Here is an 18,240-nt window from a genome sequence, read left to right as displayed (position 1 = left end):
GTATTCCATTTCTTTATTTCTTAATTGAAATGCCTCTAACTGGGAATATTTACTGTGTAAGAAGTCAGACATTTTTTCTGAAAAAGCATATTTACTAACACAAAACTAGAGAAAAAAAAACAAAAAAAAAATATTTTATGGGCAAATGAAGAACAAAGTCGAAGTTGATAAAAAAGAACATAAAAATATGGAATAAACAATGGCAATCTTAGTAATAATCAGTAATACGACACATCATAACATTTGGAACAAAATCTTACAAGTGAGGTTCATAAAAATTACTTTATGCTCGACCATGCCGAAATGTAGTAATTATACACCTGGTAGCAGTCCTTTAATGCATGTCATTAAAGTACACCTATTCATTAAAGTTCAGGTTTTCGATTATTCTCGGATATGCAATCGAAAGACAACTATCGAAAGGTCACGGAGGCTGAAATCAAATACTATCGCAGAAGGTTATGTTCTGTTACTATAATAACACTGGTCAACAAAGGTTTTGTTAAATGTACAATTTCTGCTGTTTCTTGTGTAATGTCATCTGCTGATTCCAAAAATGAAGTCAGAATTTTTCTACCACCCACCATTTTTTTTGTAATTTTAGATAAAAATATTTATTTTATTGCTATATACAGTCCTTAACATGCAAATGGAAAGAAAATATTTCACATATTTCATTTTATTGCTTTAACAATTGACATATAACTTTACATCACTGTTGCTCGTGAAGTCAGAATTCATAAAAGTGAATTTTATTCCTCATAAGACTACGAGAGTTTAGTATTAATTCTCAGTTGAGTTGGAACTTACAATCGTGAAACAAGTTTCATAACCCATGTTTTCTTTGTCCTAATTTTAAGTGTGGTAGAAGTATCTTATAAAGTGAAAGATATTTCGAAATATTGTGTAAATAACAAACAACTTAATTAACTTTGAAAGCACACAGGTGAATTTTATTTTACTACACTAGTTAAAAGAGCTTACGAGTGCTCTTTTGATTGCAAAATAGATGAGGACAGGAACTGGGCCCCTGAAATCTGTTGTGCTCCATGTAATTCTATTAGCCTAATTGGTTGGCTAAAAGGATCCCATCATATGACTTTTCCAGTTCCAATGATATGCTGGGAACCTAAGGATCATTCAACAGACTGTTACTTTCTAGGAACCACAGATCAGAAGATTACAGAGAACTTGTCAGCGAGCTGATTCAGAACTATAACGTGATGGGGTGTCATGTATCTCTCAAAATAACTTCTTGGATTCTCATCTATTTTTTCTTTCCTCAAAGTCGTCGGGTAGTGAGCAACGAACAAGGGAAGCATTTTCATCAAGATTTTTCTGAAATGGAAAGGCGCTACCAGGAAAAATGGAGCCCAAATATTCTGTCAGACTACTGCTGGACACTCAAAAGAGATGTTTCTCAAGCGAAGTATAGCCTAAAATCTATTTCACACACATTTTAGGCAAATAAATATGATTTTAAGTAAAATGTTACAAGGTATCAATACTAAAAAAGTCTAAAGCACATTTCATGTAATTACTCAAAAACTCTGGGTGGTAGAAAAATTTTGAAAACAGATCTGAAATCGACAGGAAAAGTGCTATAAGAATCACACATTCATTATCTTTTAACAAAAGATATGTTTAATTTTGTTGACCATTAGTGTAATTAGCGTTAATTGTAAATAATATTCAAATAAATTCAATTTGTCATGTCGTTTTTCAATGTCGAATTCAATTTCAAGGTTATATCAAGACTAATGTTTATCTTACTCTCTAGATTATATCAAGGTCGTCGACATTCGTTTCCCAGAAAAAATCAATACTTTCGCATCTGCGCACATCTCACAATTCATGAGGTAGGCTATTGCACTCACTCACATAACAATAACATGAATACTTATGAATAATTTAAAGTTAGAAATATGGTCGAGCATAAAAAGTCGTATGAAACTTGTCTATAATGGTGATTAAGATGCTCGTATGAAAATTATGAAACTCGCTTGCGCTCGTTTCATAAACATCCTCGTGTCTTAATTACTACCATTATAGGCTCGTTGCATAATGTACTATTATTGATTGTCTGATATTCTGTTTTAATATTAATTTGTCGAATTGTCATTGTATCTAGTAACAAAATAAACTAGTGTTAAATGATTTACGGGAACAGTTCTCAGGGTTTTACATAGGATAGACTTAAAACTGTATTTGTTAATAAATTATTCTGACCTGCAGAGTGTAAAAGCATCATCGATGAGACTTGCTCTGTCAGCTGGACTGAAGACTGAATGATTTTGCTGTAGTGCTGATATAAGGGATTCCCACATTTCTTCACTGTATGTGACACGATAAAAACCTGACTGATTTACGTTCAATTTGATCCACGAAGTGTCTGGAGGTATATCAAATTTCACTGCAAAAAATATTTCATGTTACAATTCATCTGTGACTCATAATGTCAATTCATGATAAAAAAAAAAGCGCACCACATGCACGCACACACCCCCACCTCCCCGCGTAAGCAATGTCATTAATTTCAAGGGGTTATACTTTGAGATATTTCAAACAAAAAAGTTTAATAGAATTTTGCTCGTGTTTGCTCCCTTTTCGAGATAAAAATATTTTGTATAAAATATTTCATACATATTTTGGGAAAGCCATTGATTTAATTACTAATATGTTCAGTCATTTTAAGAAAGAGCAGTGTATTATGATAGTAAATGATTGAAAGAAGTTTATTGATTAAAGTTCTCGTTAACACTTTGTTAAAACCATAAAATTTAGTCTTACGTTAAAAAGTGTTAAAATTGTTAAAAACAGTATATACCTTCGACAGACGGCCCGTTTCGACGTTACGTCATGTCATCCTCAGTGTCTCTTGAACCACTGGTGATCTTGACTCTACGATATGCATTTGTCGATGGTAGGGGTGGGGGTGTGTTGTTCCTATGGTGGGGCTGGCTGTTTGTGTTTTATGATGTATTATGACGTCGAATAATGTGTGTGTATTGAACTGCAATTGTGTGTTAAGTATATATTGTGGGTATGCTATTGTATTCTTATATATTTCGTACTGTTCTAGGATGTTTAATTGTGAACTTTTTGGTGTGATGTGTAAAATTTCCATATCTGTTTCTATATTATTGTAGTCATGATTATTGTTGATAATGTGGTTTAGTTTAGTTTAAATGTACAGAAATTTGATCCAAAGAAATGTAATGTTGTAAAATTTCTTTGCAGAACGAAGTTAAATAATTCTTACCATCACTCATATTCATCCAAATATGATGCACATTGCCTGGATGCTGACTGGTATAGTAGCTCAGTGGAACATACCATTTATATCCAAAAGGAGATATTGATTCATTGTTCATCTGCTCTGTTTCATTGTTTACACTAACTGTCAAAAGAAATCTCTTCTGTTTTGCAGTTATTGTATTTTTGTCTCTTGATATTGTTATAAGTGGAAAGCCCATTTGCCTTGTCCATGTATCCATGACAGCCTGCAAGATGAAGTTAGTGTACTTCAATATGATTCAGAGTATGAGTTTATGAGCTCTGTGGATAAAAAAGGTGTATTTTATTTTGGACAAATTAATAATTTTGTAAATTCTCAAGCTAGAAGTGATGATTGTGATGGTGAAGATGAAAGTCATAATGATAATGTAGGTAATAATAATAATAATAATAATAATAATAATAATAATAATAATAATAATAATAATAATAATCGAAGACTTCCTCAGAAAAAGGATGTAACATCAATTAATTCTTGAAATATGTGATGTAGGTCGAAAAAGTTATTTTAAGCACTTATTTTTAACAATAAATCATTACGCTCAATGGCTCAATAAACTTGTACCCTTGTTTAGCCAATTGATTGTGATAGTAAATACAGGCCTAATGAAAGATGCCTAAGAAAAAATTTTTATTCCTCCTGAAACATGAATTATTATTATTATCATTATTATAATCCGTGGCGCTACAGCCCGTAAAGGGCTAGACCGACCAGCCGGCTGCTGACCTCATGCCCACATGTCGAAGCAGAGGTGGACGATCATCCAACCAGAATGGAGGTATCGTGTGGTTAGCATGATGAGCCCCCCAGCCATTATAGCTGGCATTTGCAACCGGATTACACTACCTATCGTAGCTCCCAAAGTGCATCACGATGCTGGGTGGGCACAGGTCCCATACACTGGCCGAAATTTCATGAGAAAATTTCTTCCCCCATGAGGACTCGAACCAGCGCGCATTCTGTAACACGAATCCTAGGCAGGATGCCTTAGACCGCAACACCACAGCGCGGGACATTATTATTATTATTATTGTCATTATTATTATTATTACTATAATTACTGATATGCAGTCATCACAAATTCACCCTACACTCCACAAATTTTTCGTACTGCAATAACTGGTTTATATTCATGTCTTTTACAGTAATTCCGAAGAAACACAGGTATCTCAGACACTTTGTTGCAGCCACTTTTTTTCGTTTATAATAAACATTAACATAAAAAACAATCTCATAACTCTATGAACCATATATTAGACATGATAACATTGTCTCCTTCAATGGTGAATTGTAACTGAACAGAGCTTGTAGTGCACGAAACATTACTAATGAAACAACTTAACATTAAGCCTATAAATATTCATCTTCATTTAACGAATCTTACTTTAACGTCCAATGATTGGTTAGCATGTTTGCTTAGGACATTCCACAGGTCTTTGGTTTCCGCATTGCCATATTTATGAGTATTCAGATAATCGTTGAGGCCATTTCGTAGAGTTGCTTGATGTAGGAACTTTTCTAACATGTAGAGAATTGATGCACCCTGAAAAATTGAAGGTTTGTATGTATAAAATATCATGAATGAAGTCAACTGTACTTAACAGTAGTAAAACAAACTACTACAAAAGAATGATATTTAATTAAACCATCCAACAGAAAATTAATGCTAGTTTTAGATAAATCCACAAAAATAGGCAGTTTTTTAATCCAATGTCAGGTACTTCACTTTGCGTCATTCACCCGCGTCCCCATCTATAAGTGGTCTGCCGAATCTGTAGTTCTTTCTGTCGCACTTATTACAGTAAACTATTTAAGCTTTTAAATAAAAACTGAGTCATACATAAGAACAGATACAGAAAGAAAATCTGTCAACTAATGACTTCTATTTCTATGTTACAAATACTGACAAATTCACAAATTCCCTTATAAGTCTTTATGTAGTAATTTTTTGCTGCTTTCAGCTTTAGTAAAATTTTGATTCTATGTAGTAAATAGTATAAAATCAATAGTGACATACTGCCAAGGACGAAAAGTAATTAACGGTTTTCTTCTTAAAAATTATGTTCTCATATCTTTAATTAATCGTAAAATACTGGTATGTGTTTACTAGATACATTTATATCATAAATAATTTGATTTCATTTGTTGGAACACCTCAGGGTTCTATAAATAGGGTCAAGTAGAGTTGTTATGATACAAGAAATTAATCTTTTGATGTAATCTTTTTATAAAAGCATATACAAATTTGAAAAAATGAAGTCATGTGTTATTTTAGACATATATGGAGGATTTGAAGTTAAATTTATTTTTTATCTGTAATAATGGATAAAATTAAAACAAAGCAGATACCATAATAGCTTTCTGTGTGGGATATTGTAATACACCTAGAGGGCTATTCTGATACAGTGCTATAAAGCTAGCCATATTATACAGAGCAATAAAGTAAGTCTGTTGTGATACACAAAGATGCTAATGTATCACCTGTAAAAGTTCGGGTGAAATCACATTAATATTGATCAAGATTTAGCAACTTTTGTAATGCCAATGCTAGAAAATTTTTTTATGTCCAAATAATATTTTTGTGTATAAGGAAACAGATCGAGAAAATTATGATATAGTTTATATTGCTAAAATAGAGTCTGCCTCCAGACATGTAAAATTCCTACCTCGGGACTAGGAGAAATGGTGGTGCACAACTTCTAATCACTAGATTGTGCACCAATATGCCTGGGTTAAATCCCAAATTTCTCCCCAGTGCATATGAGGGGAAGGCATATGCCACTGTTGATAGTTATTCATCCATCAGATGGGAATGTTAAGCCTGGCAGCCCGCTGGTGCTATTCGACAGGAGTAGGCTACATGCAGGCACTGGGTTTCCCCTTCTCCCTTTCTCATCGTCTCCATTATCACTCATTCCAGACACTACACTTACACATACACTCAACCTAGTACACGACATAACTCTTCACAGATACACATCATGTACAGCGTGGTCCACCGAAGTGGTGTGCAACTAGAAAAAGGGTCACAGTCCTGCCACTTATCCGCAATAGGCGGAACTCGAATCACGTAAAGTGAAGTGGGTAAACATTGGATACGTACGTACATCGCTAAAATAAATTAAAATACATTTTTAAATAATGATGAATGTATTTTCCAAAGTTGTGTTAAATTTTAGCAGTAAGAATACTATTAAGCCAAAATTCTTGGGTAAATGAGTCTGTGTGTGTAATTCTTTTAACTTGTATTGTAGGTGCCATGCCAAAATGTCAATTCAAACATTCTTCAAGAACTGAAAAATTATGAAAAACTCCTCAAGAGGTAATAAATTACTTTATGTTAGAAAATTGATCAACTTGTTCGATTTCTTTTATTGTATACTGTACATAACATCATAATAACCCTTCATCCAATAATTACTGCTAGACTGCTCAACATTCACAGCTTTTCTTTAGAAAAAAATTAAACTGACACTATTCTGAGTAAAAGGAAAATTTAAAAAAATTATTCTATCTTTATTCATTCAAGAGCAAACAAAAGTAACAGAGTACCACATCAAAGTTTTTCAAAAATAAAACTGCCTTTTCTTTTAATACATTTATGAGGCTAATAATGATTTTTTTTAAAACTTTGTTCAATATTACTCCTTAAAGAGCATAAAATGATCTTCTATAATCGCAGTTTTAAACATTTTCAAACTGAGCCTTTGGTACATTTTGAAGTCTATATCAAATTACCTCGCCTTTTTTTTACTGTGTCATATTAGCCTTACTTGACCCTATATAAAGATTCTCAATGTCTCTTGCTTAAAAAATATTTTTTAAAGTCATAAAATTAATCACAACTTATGCTAGAAAGAAGTGCATATTAAAAATGTTACCTTGCTGTAAGAAATTATGTCAAAAATAGATTCAATCTCATTAGGATCATGTACAGCAACCGAAATCGGATGGCTGCTTGCCAGAGCATCTAGATTTAATGCTGGATGTGTCTTATCCAAGATAAACTGATCCATCATCTTCCAGCTAGGCATAATGTGGTCTACGCCTAGGTATTCCAAGTAGCTGGCAAAGCCTTCATTTAACCATAAGTCATTCCACCATTTCATTGTTACAAGATTTCCAAACCACTGAAAAAAATAAAATGTGTCATAAAGATAACACATACTTTCTCATTACACATTTTGTGTATTCCAAAACAACTTAATTTTTAATATTATCAGTTACATTCCTAACATCAAAAAGATTATTTAATCCATAATAAAAGAACTAAAATATAACAATACATTAAAACTTGTTAAACTAACAACTTTTAATACTGTACTGTGTTAACTATTAAAACTTAAGAGTCAAGATGGTTCGAAAATGGCGCACACCACGCCGAAAGTCAGGACTGGGCATCGGGAGCGGAACTAGACTCTAAATGGGGACGCTTAATATTCATCTGTCACTGAATCAACGCTGCGCGGTGTTTGGCGGGGAAGAAAGGGGATGAAGAGAAATCATATGGCTCCTCATGAGAGAGTAGAATCCGCTCTTGCTGCCCAGCCCTGCCGAAAGTAGTTATAAAGTTATAGCACCTTCTTAAGTTTTAATAGTTAAGACAATACAATATCAAAAGTTGTTTAACAAGTTTTAGCGTATCATCATATTTAATATACACGTGTTAAAACTGTTGTGAATCAAGAACAAAAAGAATTCATATCTGTCAATCTCAGATGGTTCATAAAAACAGGATTTCTGTTATATATTAACCCAATTTAGATTGCGTGTTTATTCTTTTAGCCTCATTTTTTATATTACAGGGAATGGATTTTGCTTCTGCATTGGACTGACACCATATTTCAATCTGGCTACTAGCAACAGGCATCTATAATGAACACCGATCAAAATACCCCTCATTTCTCGTGAAAAACAACAACTGAATAGACTACAGTGGACTATAGTGGATTTTATGTTGTCAGCAAACAGCTGGATACATTAAGAAGATTGATTGATTGATTGATAGATTGCGTGTTATTCTTTTGATTGTGTTAATGAAGTGTTCTACATTATGTAAGCAAAGGCTCTGTAGATTGTGAACAGATGTTATAAATACAATAAAAATATTATGGAACAGTCTTCAAAATCGAAGAGCACTTTATACCAAGTATTCCTTAAATTTATCATTAAGTGAAAGACAAGCAATATGGAGTTAAAACAAATTGGAAAGCTAAGAAAAATTATCACTGTTATTAAAAGTACATAAGATAATTATGTAGGTCCTATATTGCATATGACACCAGTCCTTGAGTGACATACGGAGAAGGCAAGAATGTTTGATGTTTGATGTTGCCCCTATTGTTTATTAGGAAAAATGATGTCAGTCACTAATCTCCAGTACTAGAGGTCAAAAACTATTGTTTATTCTAGTTCAATGAAGCAATGATAAGTGCATGTAATCGAAGACGTAGAAGTATTATAATGGGGATTGACTGAGATTGGAGGGTACAGAAATACGCTGCTGATGTTTTTTTAATGGCTCACAGATTATCAGGAATTAAAGCAAAATTATGTGACTTGCACAGAGTACAAAGTACAACAGGAACGTATTTAAATAGACAACTAAAAGAATGAGGGTAAATATTATGACAGAACAAGATTACAGCTTGGTGATAAACAGAGAACGTAGATGAAATTCTATACTTAGAAATACTGAATCAAACAGGATAACTCAGATGAAGATGTAAAGGCCAGAATTATAAACCCTAAAGTTGCATTCTCACAATCAGTTTCCATATGGAAAACTAAATATCCTTGGAAACTAAAATAAGACTATTTAACACTAATATAAAAATTATCTTCGTATATGAATGTGAAATTTGGAAAGCAACAACAAAAATTCATAAAATTCAAAAACTAACTCGGTAATGAGTTTTGGAATATTATTTTGGAGAAATTCCACAGACAGTAATAGTATATTCCTACCACAAAAAAGTAAATAGAATAATAGTAGGTGCCAAATCTAGGGAATCGTGTAGGGCTATTAAAAAAAAAAAACACAAATAATGTCCATGGCTTGTCAGTATATTTTTTCATTAATAATCTTCGTCGTATGTAATCGTGAAAACTTTGTAACTAATTCAACAGTTCATAGCATATATACGTGTAAAAAAATGACTTTCATACTCCATTGGCAAGTCTATCGTCTATAAAAAAAGGAGTGCGTTATATGGCAGTAAAAATTTTTAATAGCCTCCCTATGGATATAAAAAATGGAACTCAAAACATGAAATTATTTAGGGCAAAATTAAAGAAGTATAACTTGACTGAGGCTAGAGTGAACTAGAGCGATGACGCTACACGAACGCAGGAGCAGTACAAGTGGTGCTGCGGGTAGCAGGACTCCACTAGCCTCAGTCGAGTTATACCTAATTTCTCACGCCTTCTATTCTGTAGGTGAATTCGTGACATTCAACAACGCTTCATGAATATTTCTGTGTTCTATTAAGTATTGATACTAAAACTTTGTGTTGTGCTAGTAAATTATATTGTAAAACTCTTCTGTATACATTTCAACTAGACTGTGACTATAAATAATTAGGGGTGCTATTCATAGACATTTCGCAGCACGCGCTACGAGCGTACTAAGCTAGCCCCGGCTATCGACTGGTTACTTGTATAGAATTCAAATCATATCCTATCGCTAATACATCACATATTCATTATATATGAGGTCTCGCCTACCTCACTGAATATTACACGACTACTATGAAGTAGCCAATGTGTATTATTACCATTTAATTCGAGAAAAATTCGTTCCAGCACCGGGAATCGAACCTGGGACATCTCAGCTTTACGCGCTGAGTGCTTTTTCCAACTGAGCTATGCCGGGACACGATCCACGGTGCCGGCCGAACTCCTCTCGTTGTAATGTTTTACGGCCTTACTACCTGCACTTTAGATAATGTAAGTCATACATGCAGGAGCGCATATTTAAATGACTTTATGGCCATAACACTGGTTTATGAATACGAAAAAGCTGATCATTCACCGGAAACCCGCGCTAAAAATGTCTATGAATACAGCCCTAAGACTTTATAGTACTATTAAGATTTTTTCCTTTTGTTTATCATGTTCCATATTCTAGCTGTGAAGCAATGTACAAATACTATGGAATGTAAATAAATACAGTACAATAAGTAATTACAACTTCACTTGAACAAGTGCTTAAGATTTATTGGGGGAATCTGGCAGAAAACGACTAGGTATTTAAAAAAAGGATTTGTGGAAGATGACTTCACAAAATGAGATTTGGAGGGAGATAAAAATGGCAATGGTTTGGATATGTACCTAGAAAAGAACACCAAAATATAGCGAAGAGAAGCCAAATAATGAACTCCTCAAAATGAAACGAGGAAGAGAGGTTGACTTGGAATTATCTGGCTCAGTGCAGAGAGGAAAGAAGCCCAACAAAAGAAAGGCTGGAGCAAAATTAAAGCTTTGGCAGGGAAGAGAGTTCGGCGACGTGCTTTCATTAAGACCTCATGCTTCCTGGAGGAATGACAGGAATTACTACTACTACTGAGGGGTTTCCTGATGCTTTAAAGTGCAGTATGATCAGATACCTGGTGAGCTAATTCGTGCGCTACGACTATAGCAACCCACTGGTGGCCGGCTGCAGATGTTTCATCAGCATCGTACATAATAGAAGTTTCTCTATATGTAATCAATCCCCAATTCTCCATTGCCCCAGCAGCAAAATCAGGGATGGCAATTAAATCTGAAAAACAAATATGAATAAAAGGTGATATTTTTTCAAATTGTATACATAATACATACATATTGTTCTATGTAATGAAATACATTATCATTAATATTCATGTCTTTCTATATGCATGCCAGAGGCATGTTTCTGATTGAAAAGCCATGCTCTCACAAAACACATCTTTCTTTCGACTTTTCTTATTATAATAATACAGTTGTATGGTAGCAATGCCTGTATTAAATTACACGCTTTCAAAGACATTTAACAATTCTGAACTGAGCCCATTTACATCCTACATGCATAAGATTCAGTATTACTTAATTTTTATTCTCTTTTTTCGTGCACTTACCTTTTTGTCTTAATTTGAGAACAGCTTCTGGTAAGAAATTTATGAAATCAATGAACAAATTTATGTGTATGTATTATTCAATTTTAATATGTGCTAATAATAGAGTTTTGTTTAATAATAAATAGAAAAATGTAAAATTTATATATTTTTTTTGTAGAGTAACAAACCTAAATTTAGATTCATGAAGAAAAAACTTAAATATGCTCGTACATATTACGTGAATCTTTGCTCAGTGTTATTAATAATTGTTAAAACAGGGTACACAATAAGTATGATAACTTCTTGAATTTTAATATTACAAAAAAAAGTTTTATACAAAAGCTGTTGGAGATAAACAATACAATATGACACCAGTGTTCGAAAAAAGTTGTTAAGGCATTCAGGGTGTGACAGTATACTTTATTATTTTAGTTCTGAAAACGTATTATGTGTCTTTCACGTGTTAAATTTTATTACATGTTTCGGCCTGCTAATGGCCATCTTCAGAAATGGTTGTTGCTGGTCTTGGCGCCTTTTGTTTTGTTTCCTGTGGGGGTGTGTTTGTGTAATGTAATGTGGAGTCAAAGAGTGTGACACCCCCGCTGGAAACAAAACAAAAGACGCCAAGACCAGCAACAACCAGTTCTGAAGATGGCCAATAGCAGGCCGAAACATGTTAACAAGGTAACATAAAATTTAACACGTGAAAGACACATAATATGTTTTCCGAAGTGATATAGTGTTAAAAATTGTGTAATCAAGATGTATAATTTATTCTTTTAAATGGCAACCTATATTAAAATTTACATATTCCGAATCTCCATTAAAGTTTACGTATGAATGTACAGAAATTTTACCCATTCACCAGTTTCATGTCTTTTAACTGTTTATTAAACTTATTTCGTTAACTTCAAACTTGAGACAAATAAGTATGTAAAATCTTGTTGAGTAAGACAAAAAATTAAACGAAACACTATGGCTAACCAAATTTTACCACAGATGCTCTAAATGAGAACAATTCATAGCCAAACAACGCCCCACTCCATTATGTACGAAAACAGTTCATAGTAGATATGAGATGGAACAGATCAGTCATGTAACTGTGAGAAAGACAATGGACTGTGTTTACTGAGCATGCGCAGTATGTTATAACTGGAACTTGGAAGTCTGTACGTAATTACTGCCATAAAATGTATGAAGCTCGTAAATATTCAACACTTTAAGTAGAGTGGTGTCTTGCAGACTGATGAGTTCTCTTAGGTCCAAATTTTAGGTTTATACTTTCGGGATGTTCTATGGATATTATATGCATACAAAGTTTTATCAAAATAGGTTATACATAGCCTAAATCACAATCTGTGTCCTCGAATGCACATAAACACAAACTACTGTCCTACTGAAATTTTTTGTCAGGAACCATCAAAAAGAGAAAAAAGAAAAATTCCAGGCCTTAATCAACAGACAGTAATTTAGATTTATAATGTTAAAATTATTTGTACGAAAATAATTGCATAGTTTATGAAAAAAAAGTGTGTCTTTATTCAAATAATAATAAAATAACAGAACATACCTTGCTTAGGCAATGGATAAGGAACTCCAAAGAATTCCTCGTAATAATCCATAGCGTCTGCAGCTGTTGACAGCGCAAAACTAGCTTGGGATATCATCTCATTGGGAGCATATACGGACACTGAAACCTTCTTCTGTGTCTGTCTTGTTATTCTTTTGTAATCACAAACAACAAAGGCTACAAGGTACGTACTCATTTCTACTGATTCTTGAAAGTCATCACGTAACTGTAACAATTACAACAACATTCTTCATTTTGAAATGGGTGAAATGCTGACACATTATGAAAAACTGAATGTACATGAAAATGAATATAGAAGCACGTTTATACAGTAATACGAACATGTTTTGTTTTGCTTGAATTAAAGAATAAAGCAGTTTTATAATCGAGGATGATGTTCATTACGAAAATTTCTTGTGCACAAAAACGAAACACAATAGGTCTTCATTCTTTAATTCAAGCAAAACAAAGCATTCTTGGCGACTTAATTTGTTTACTATTGAAAGTCATTGCTGAAATAGTATGTATACAAAAATCACAATGTAATATGAACGAAGAAAATTTAATAAATCTTGTGCAGAAATTATCCTCTTTTTTATCACAAAACACAAAAGTACTGTTTAGTTCGATTCCACTAGATGTGAGCGGCAGCAGACTTTCCATTTTGATTCGATTCCTCTAAGTGGAAGCAAGCCTTAAAAGTTGTAAATAGTGTAAGAACGGGACTGCTGGCACAAATACAGAAATGTGAAGGGCCAGCAGGACCAGAATAATTAGTGTGAGAAGAAATCATATCATATCTTATAAGGGGGTCAGAAGCAAAGGGGTGTAGTGCACTTCAGTTACTTTTAAGAAAATATAGTAAAAATGTTTAAACTTTCATAAATTCCGTGAAGTTTTGATTTTAAATTTTAATACGTGATATCCTTAAAAGATATATTCATACGCTTTAGTTTACCTTGGATGCACCCAACTCAATTTTTTAGAAATGTCACTTGTACTCCTTTGCTTCTGACCCCTCATATCCTATATTACGAGGGTAATTCAAAAATGAATGGTCCATATTTTTTGGAGTGCAAGAGGTCAAATGACTTTATTGTCAAATGCCTGGCATTAGAAAACAACAACAACATATTTTTTTCTCAAACATCAACAAAGACAGAAAATTATACTTTTGAGGGCTTGTAAGCTGACGTTTCTCCTGCGCTTGAACAAAGTTGCAAGTCATTCTAACAGATGGCGGAGCTGTAGTGAACTGTTAAATGGCGTCTGTTGCAGACCTCCATTACAGGCAATGAACAGTAACTGGATTTTTGGTTCTCGAAAACGAAAGTATGGTGAACACCCATAAACATTTATGTGCAGTGTATGATAGTCATACAGTTGAAGGAATAGTGTTGGGTGGTGGGCTCAGAGAATTCGGGCATCAGAGGTGCAGAAACCGAGCTCCGAGATCTGCCATGTGCTGGATATCCGCCACAGCCAACACTCCCGACATGATGAATCGAGTGGATTTCATTATTTGTTTTGATCGGCACATCACAACATGACAAATGGCCCTACAGCTGCTGATAACCATTGAAAGTGTGTGTTCAATTATTGAGGCTCTCGGATATCAAAGAATCTGTTGAAAATGGGTTCCACTAAGTCTCACTGTAGACCACAAGTTGTAGAGGAAAGCCATTTCTTCTGAGTTGTTAGAGCACTTTGAAGCTTAAGAGGGAGATCTTTTTGTAGCGAATCATTACAGGTGATGAAATTTGGGTGCATAATTTTGAGCTAGAGACAAAAAGACGGTCAATGGATTGTCATCATCCTCAATAGCCAGAAAGAATAAATTCGTCCACTCAACCCAATATGAGCAAATGCTGGGTAACTTTCGGTGCTGGACCCCGGACTCATTTCACCGGCATTATCACTTTCATCTCATTCAGACACTAAATAATCTAAGATGTTGATAAAGCGTCATACAATAAACTACTTAAATGGCTTTTAAGGAACCCAAAGGTTCATTGCCGCCCTCACATAAGCCCGCCATTGGTCCCTATCCTGTGCAAGATTAATCCAGTCTCTATCATCACACCCCACCTCCCTCAAATCCATTTTAATATTATCCTCCCATCTACGTCTCGGCCTCCCTAAAGGTCTTTTTCCCTCCGGTCTCCCAACTAACACTCTATATGCATTTCTGGATTCGCCCATACGTGCTACATGCCCTGCCCATCTCAAACATCTGGATTTTAAGTTCCTAATTATGTCAGGTGAAGAATACAATGCGTGCAGTTCTGTGTTGTGTAACTTTCTCCATTCTCCTGTAACTTCATCCCCCTTAGCCCCAAATATTTTCCTAAGAACCTTATTCTCAAACACCCTTAACCTATGTTCCTCTCTCAGAGAGTCCAAGTTTCACAAGCATACAGAAGAACCGGTAATATAACTGTTTTATAAATTCTAACTTTCAGATTTTTGGACAACAATAACTTACTAAAATTTAAAAAAAGAACAAATTCAAGACAGCCTTCTCTGCATGAAAAGTCATGGTTACTGCCTTTTGGGATTGTGAAGGAGTAATTCTTGTGAATATGATACCGAAAGGAGCAACTATTAACTCAGAGGAGTACATCAACATCCTGAACAAGCTCAAGAAACATTTCCAGTGAGTGCGGCCTGGCAAGAATCCAGAAAATATGTTGCTCCAGCATGGCAATGCACACCCACACACGTCTGCGAACACGGGAACACATCACCAAAACTAATTGGACTGTGTTGCCCCATCCGCCTTACAGCCGAGATCTGTTACCTTCAGACTTCGAACTTCGGGCCTCTTGAAGATGCTTTGCGTGGAGCTCATTTTGAAAGTGACAACAGTGTAATTGGTGGTGAGGAAGTGGCTACACACAAAGTACAAGAGCTGGTACCAGCAAGGAATACATGGATTTCTTCCATGATAGTTTAAGGCCATATAACGTGATGGAGATTTTGTAGAAAAATAATATATGAAGAAGAAATATTCATTTACACTGTCCTCAAACTACAACCATTTTCATTAAATATATTCTGAGAAAAAATGTGGGTATTACTTTTTCAATGACCCTCGTATTTTATATATGTGAAATATATTAAATATAATCTTAATGTCCATGCAAGAATTCACAAAAATAAATTTAATGATTTTCAGATTAAATGGTAACATAACTTTATACCAGTCCTAGTTACATAGTTACGTCACCACCATCCAAGATTTCCATTATTTTTCTATGTCTAGGATTCAATATATTAATCGATTAAAGAAGTGTGTGTATATACATATATACTCAAGTCTTAAATGTTGATGAGAACTAAATTGATTGCCGTAATTGATGTTCCAATAGAATTGTGGTGTATGTTTGCATTCCTTCCTTCAGATAGGCCCACAACCAATAATCTGCTTGATTAATAAAGTTAATATCTAGCGATCTTGCAGGCCAAGTTACAGGAAAGTCTACTGATAACACGACCACCAGAATAATCAGAAACAAACTCGTTGTCATGGTGATGCAAAAAATCCCATTACTTGTGTAATAACCCAGCACCAGAATTTTTAAGATTGTGTATGAAATATAGAAAATATAAACAATTACGAGTAAAGTTACCTTTTACTTTTGAAAAACAAAACCATTTACTATCACACGAAGAAGTGAAATAATTTCAATTTATAATAATGCACAATATGGTAATTTACCACACAAAAAATAAATTTTATTAATATATATTTTTAATGTGTCGCATGTCAATTATTATTCTTGTCTATCAGTTCACTTAAAACTGTTTTCTTGTCTTACTGACATAACTTCCCTCAAAACAGATAAATAAACAAATTTTTTAATATCAAACTTCTAATATACATTGTACCGATATATTATACTAATATTTCGCGGGTGCTCGTGTAAAGGGGATTAAGTATGAATTGACTAAACTGGAATAAGTTTAGATTTGAAATATCCACAATTACTTTTCTCTTGTATTGAAGGGGTTAAGTAATTCTTCCATCTATGATGCAGTTACAGTGCTCCATATTTTGTGACAAAGGAGTCTTGTTCAGTACCAAAAGAGAGAAGTTTACATACCTTGCAATTTGACTTAACCCCCTTTACACGAGCACACGCGATTTACATAGTACAAACAACGTGGGAGAAATGCAAAAAAACTAAGGAAATTCCGGGAGAGTTGGCTATTACATTCATTATTGTGGAAAAAATTAAATTAGGGTTACTCGAAACTCAAGCTTGTTTCTATTAATTACGTCTCTGTATGTGATAAATTGATGAAGTTCTAAAGGAGAAAATATTAGTTTTTTCATTAATCCGGCAATTATTTTCACGGACAACATTTCACACGAACAAAATACATACAACAATTTATTTTTTAAGCTTATTTAGTACGTAAGGTATGTGTTATACAAGCCATTATTATTGTAACAAGCTAACCAGACCAGTCCCCATGTAGAATCCAGTATCTTCTGTGCTGACAACGGGCATGTTGAACAGTGCAATGTGGAATCTATCACGAAAAATCGACATCTTGAACTTCGCTTTGAACTGTGGCTCATCGAAGCATGGGAAAGCAGATCTAGCATATGTTGGCTCAAAATGAGTCGTAGCTAAGTATCTGCAACACAACATCAATAAACATTAAAAAGTATTTCATAATAAAAGCTGGCTTAATTCATCATTATCAAGGTAGCAACATCACTTAATGTTTGTCTAATATACATTTTAAAACTAAAATTTCCATGTAGTAAACACTTTTACTGGAAGATTTCCTCTCTACAGGGTGACTTATAATTCATTGTATACCTGTTAAGCCGTGATAGTGGAGTTAAAATGCAGTACATTTAACCCCACAATGGTATAACCACAAGTTATTAGTTTTCCAGATATCTCAGGCTGAAGACTGTCATATGAAAAGTGTAATACAAAAATAACTAGAAATCCAGACTACTAATAAAATTTGGACGTAACCTTTGGGGGTTAAATGTACTGCATTTTAACTCCACTATTATGCCTTAACAGAAATACGTCGAATTACAAGTCAGCCTGTATAAATTAATTCATCAATAACAAAACTACTCCATTGATCGCACTCGTACCAGCTACCTATAGATGCATATTAATATTACATTTAACATTTATGGGGTTTGTTAGAATAACTTCAATCATGGTAATTTATAAATTACCAGGGCATCTGATAAGTAATGACAACAATGCTGTTAATCAGTGCTCCTAGCAGTGACCACTGGAATCTTGTAGTATGTAACA

At 34.0% G+C, this 18,240-nt stretch overlaps 1 protein-coding gene across 5 annotated transcripts in view; it reads right to left on the bottom strand.

Moving 5' to 3' along the window:
* Positions 1–18,240, bottom strand: part of LOC138697602 (endoplasmic reticulum aminopeptidase 1-like) — a 248,723-nt gene that overhangs the window by 18,586 nt on the left and 211,897 nt on the right. For all 5 annotated transcript variants that reach the window (XM_069822984.1, XM_069822983.1, XM_069822987.1 and 2 more), the window contains 7 exons: positions 17,410–17,590; positions 12,944–13,169; positions 10,906–11,060; positions 7,180–7,428; positions 4,683–4,841; positions 3,263–3,503; positions 2,230–2,413 (listed from right to left, as the gene is read on the bottom strand). In XM_069822984.1, the coding sequence (XP_069679085.1) occupies positions 2,230–2,413; positions 3,263–3,503; positions 4,683–4,841; positions 7,180–7,428; positions 10,906–11,060; positions 12,944–13,169; positions 17,410–17,590 (1,395 nt within the window). The remainder of the gene's footprint in view (positions 1–2,229; positions 2,414–3,262; positions 3,504–4,682; positions 4,842–7,179; positions 7,429–10,905; positions 11,061–12,943; positions 13,170–17,409; positions 17,591–18,240) is intronic.

Source organism: Periplaneta americana, chromosome 4, assembly GCF_040183065.1.
Source record: "Periplaneta americana isolate PAMFEO1 chromosome 4, P.americana_PAMFEO1_priV1, whole genome shotgun sequence".
NCBI classification, from domain to species: domain Eukaryota; kingdom Metazoa; phylum Arthropoda; class Insecta; order Blattodea; family Blattidae; genus Periplaneta; species Periplaneta americana.
Note: the sequence above shows the minus strand (reverse complement) of the source record. Positions and strands in the feature narration are given on the sequence as shown.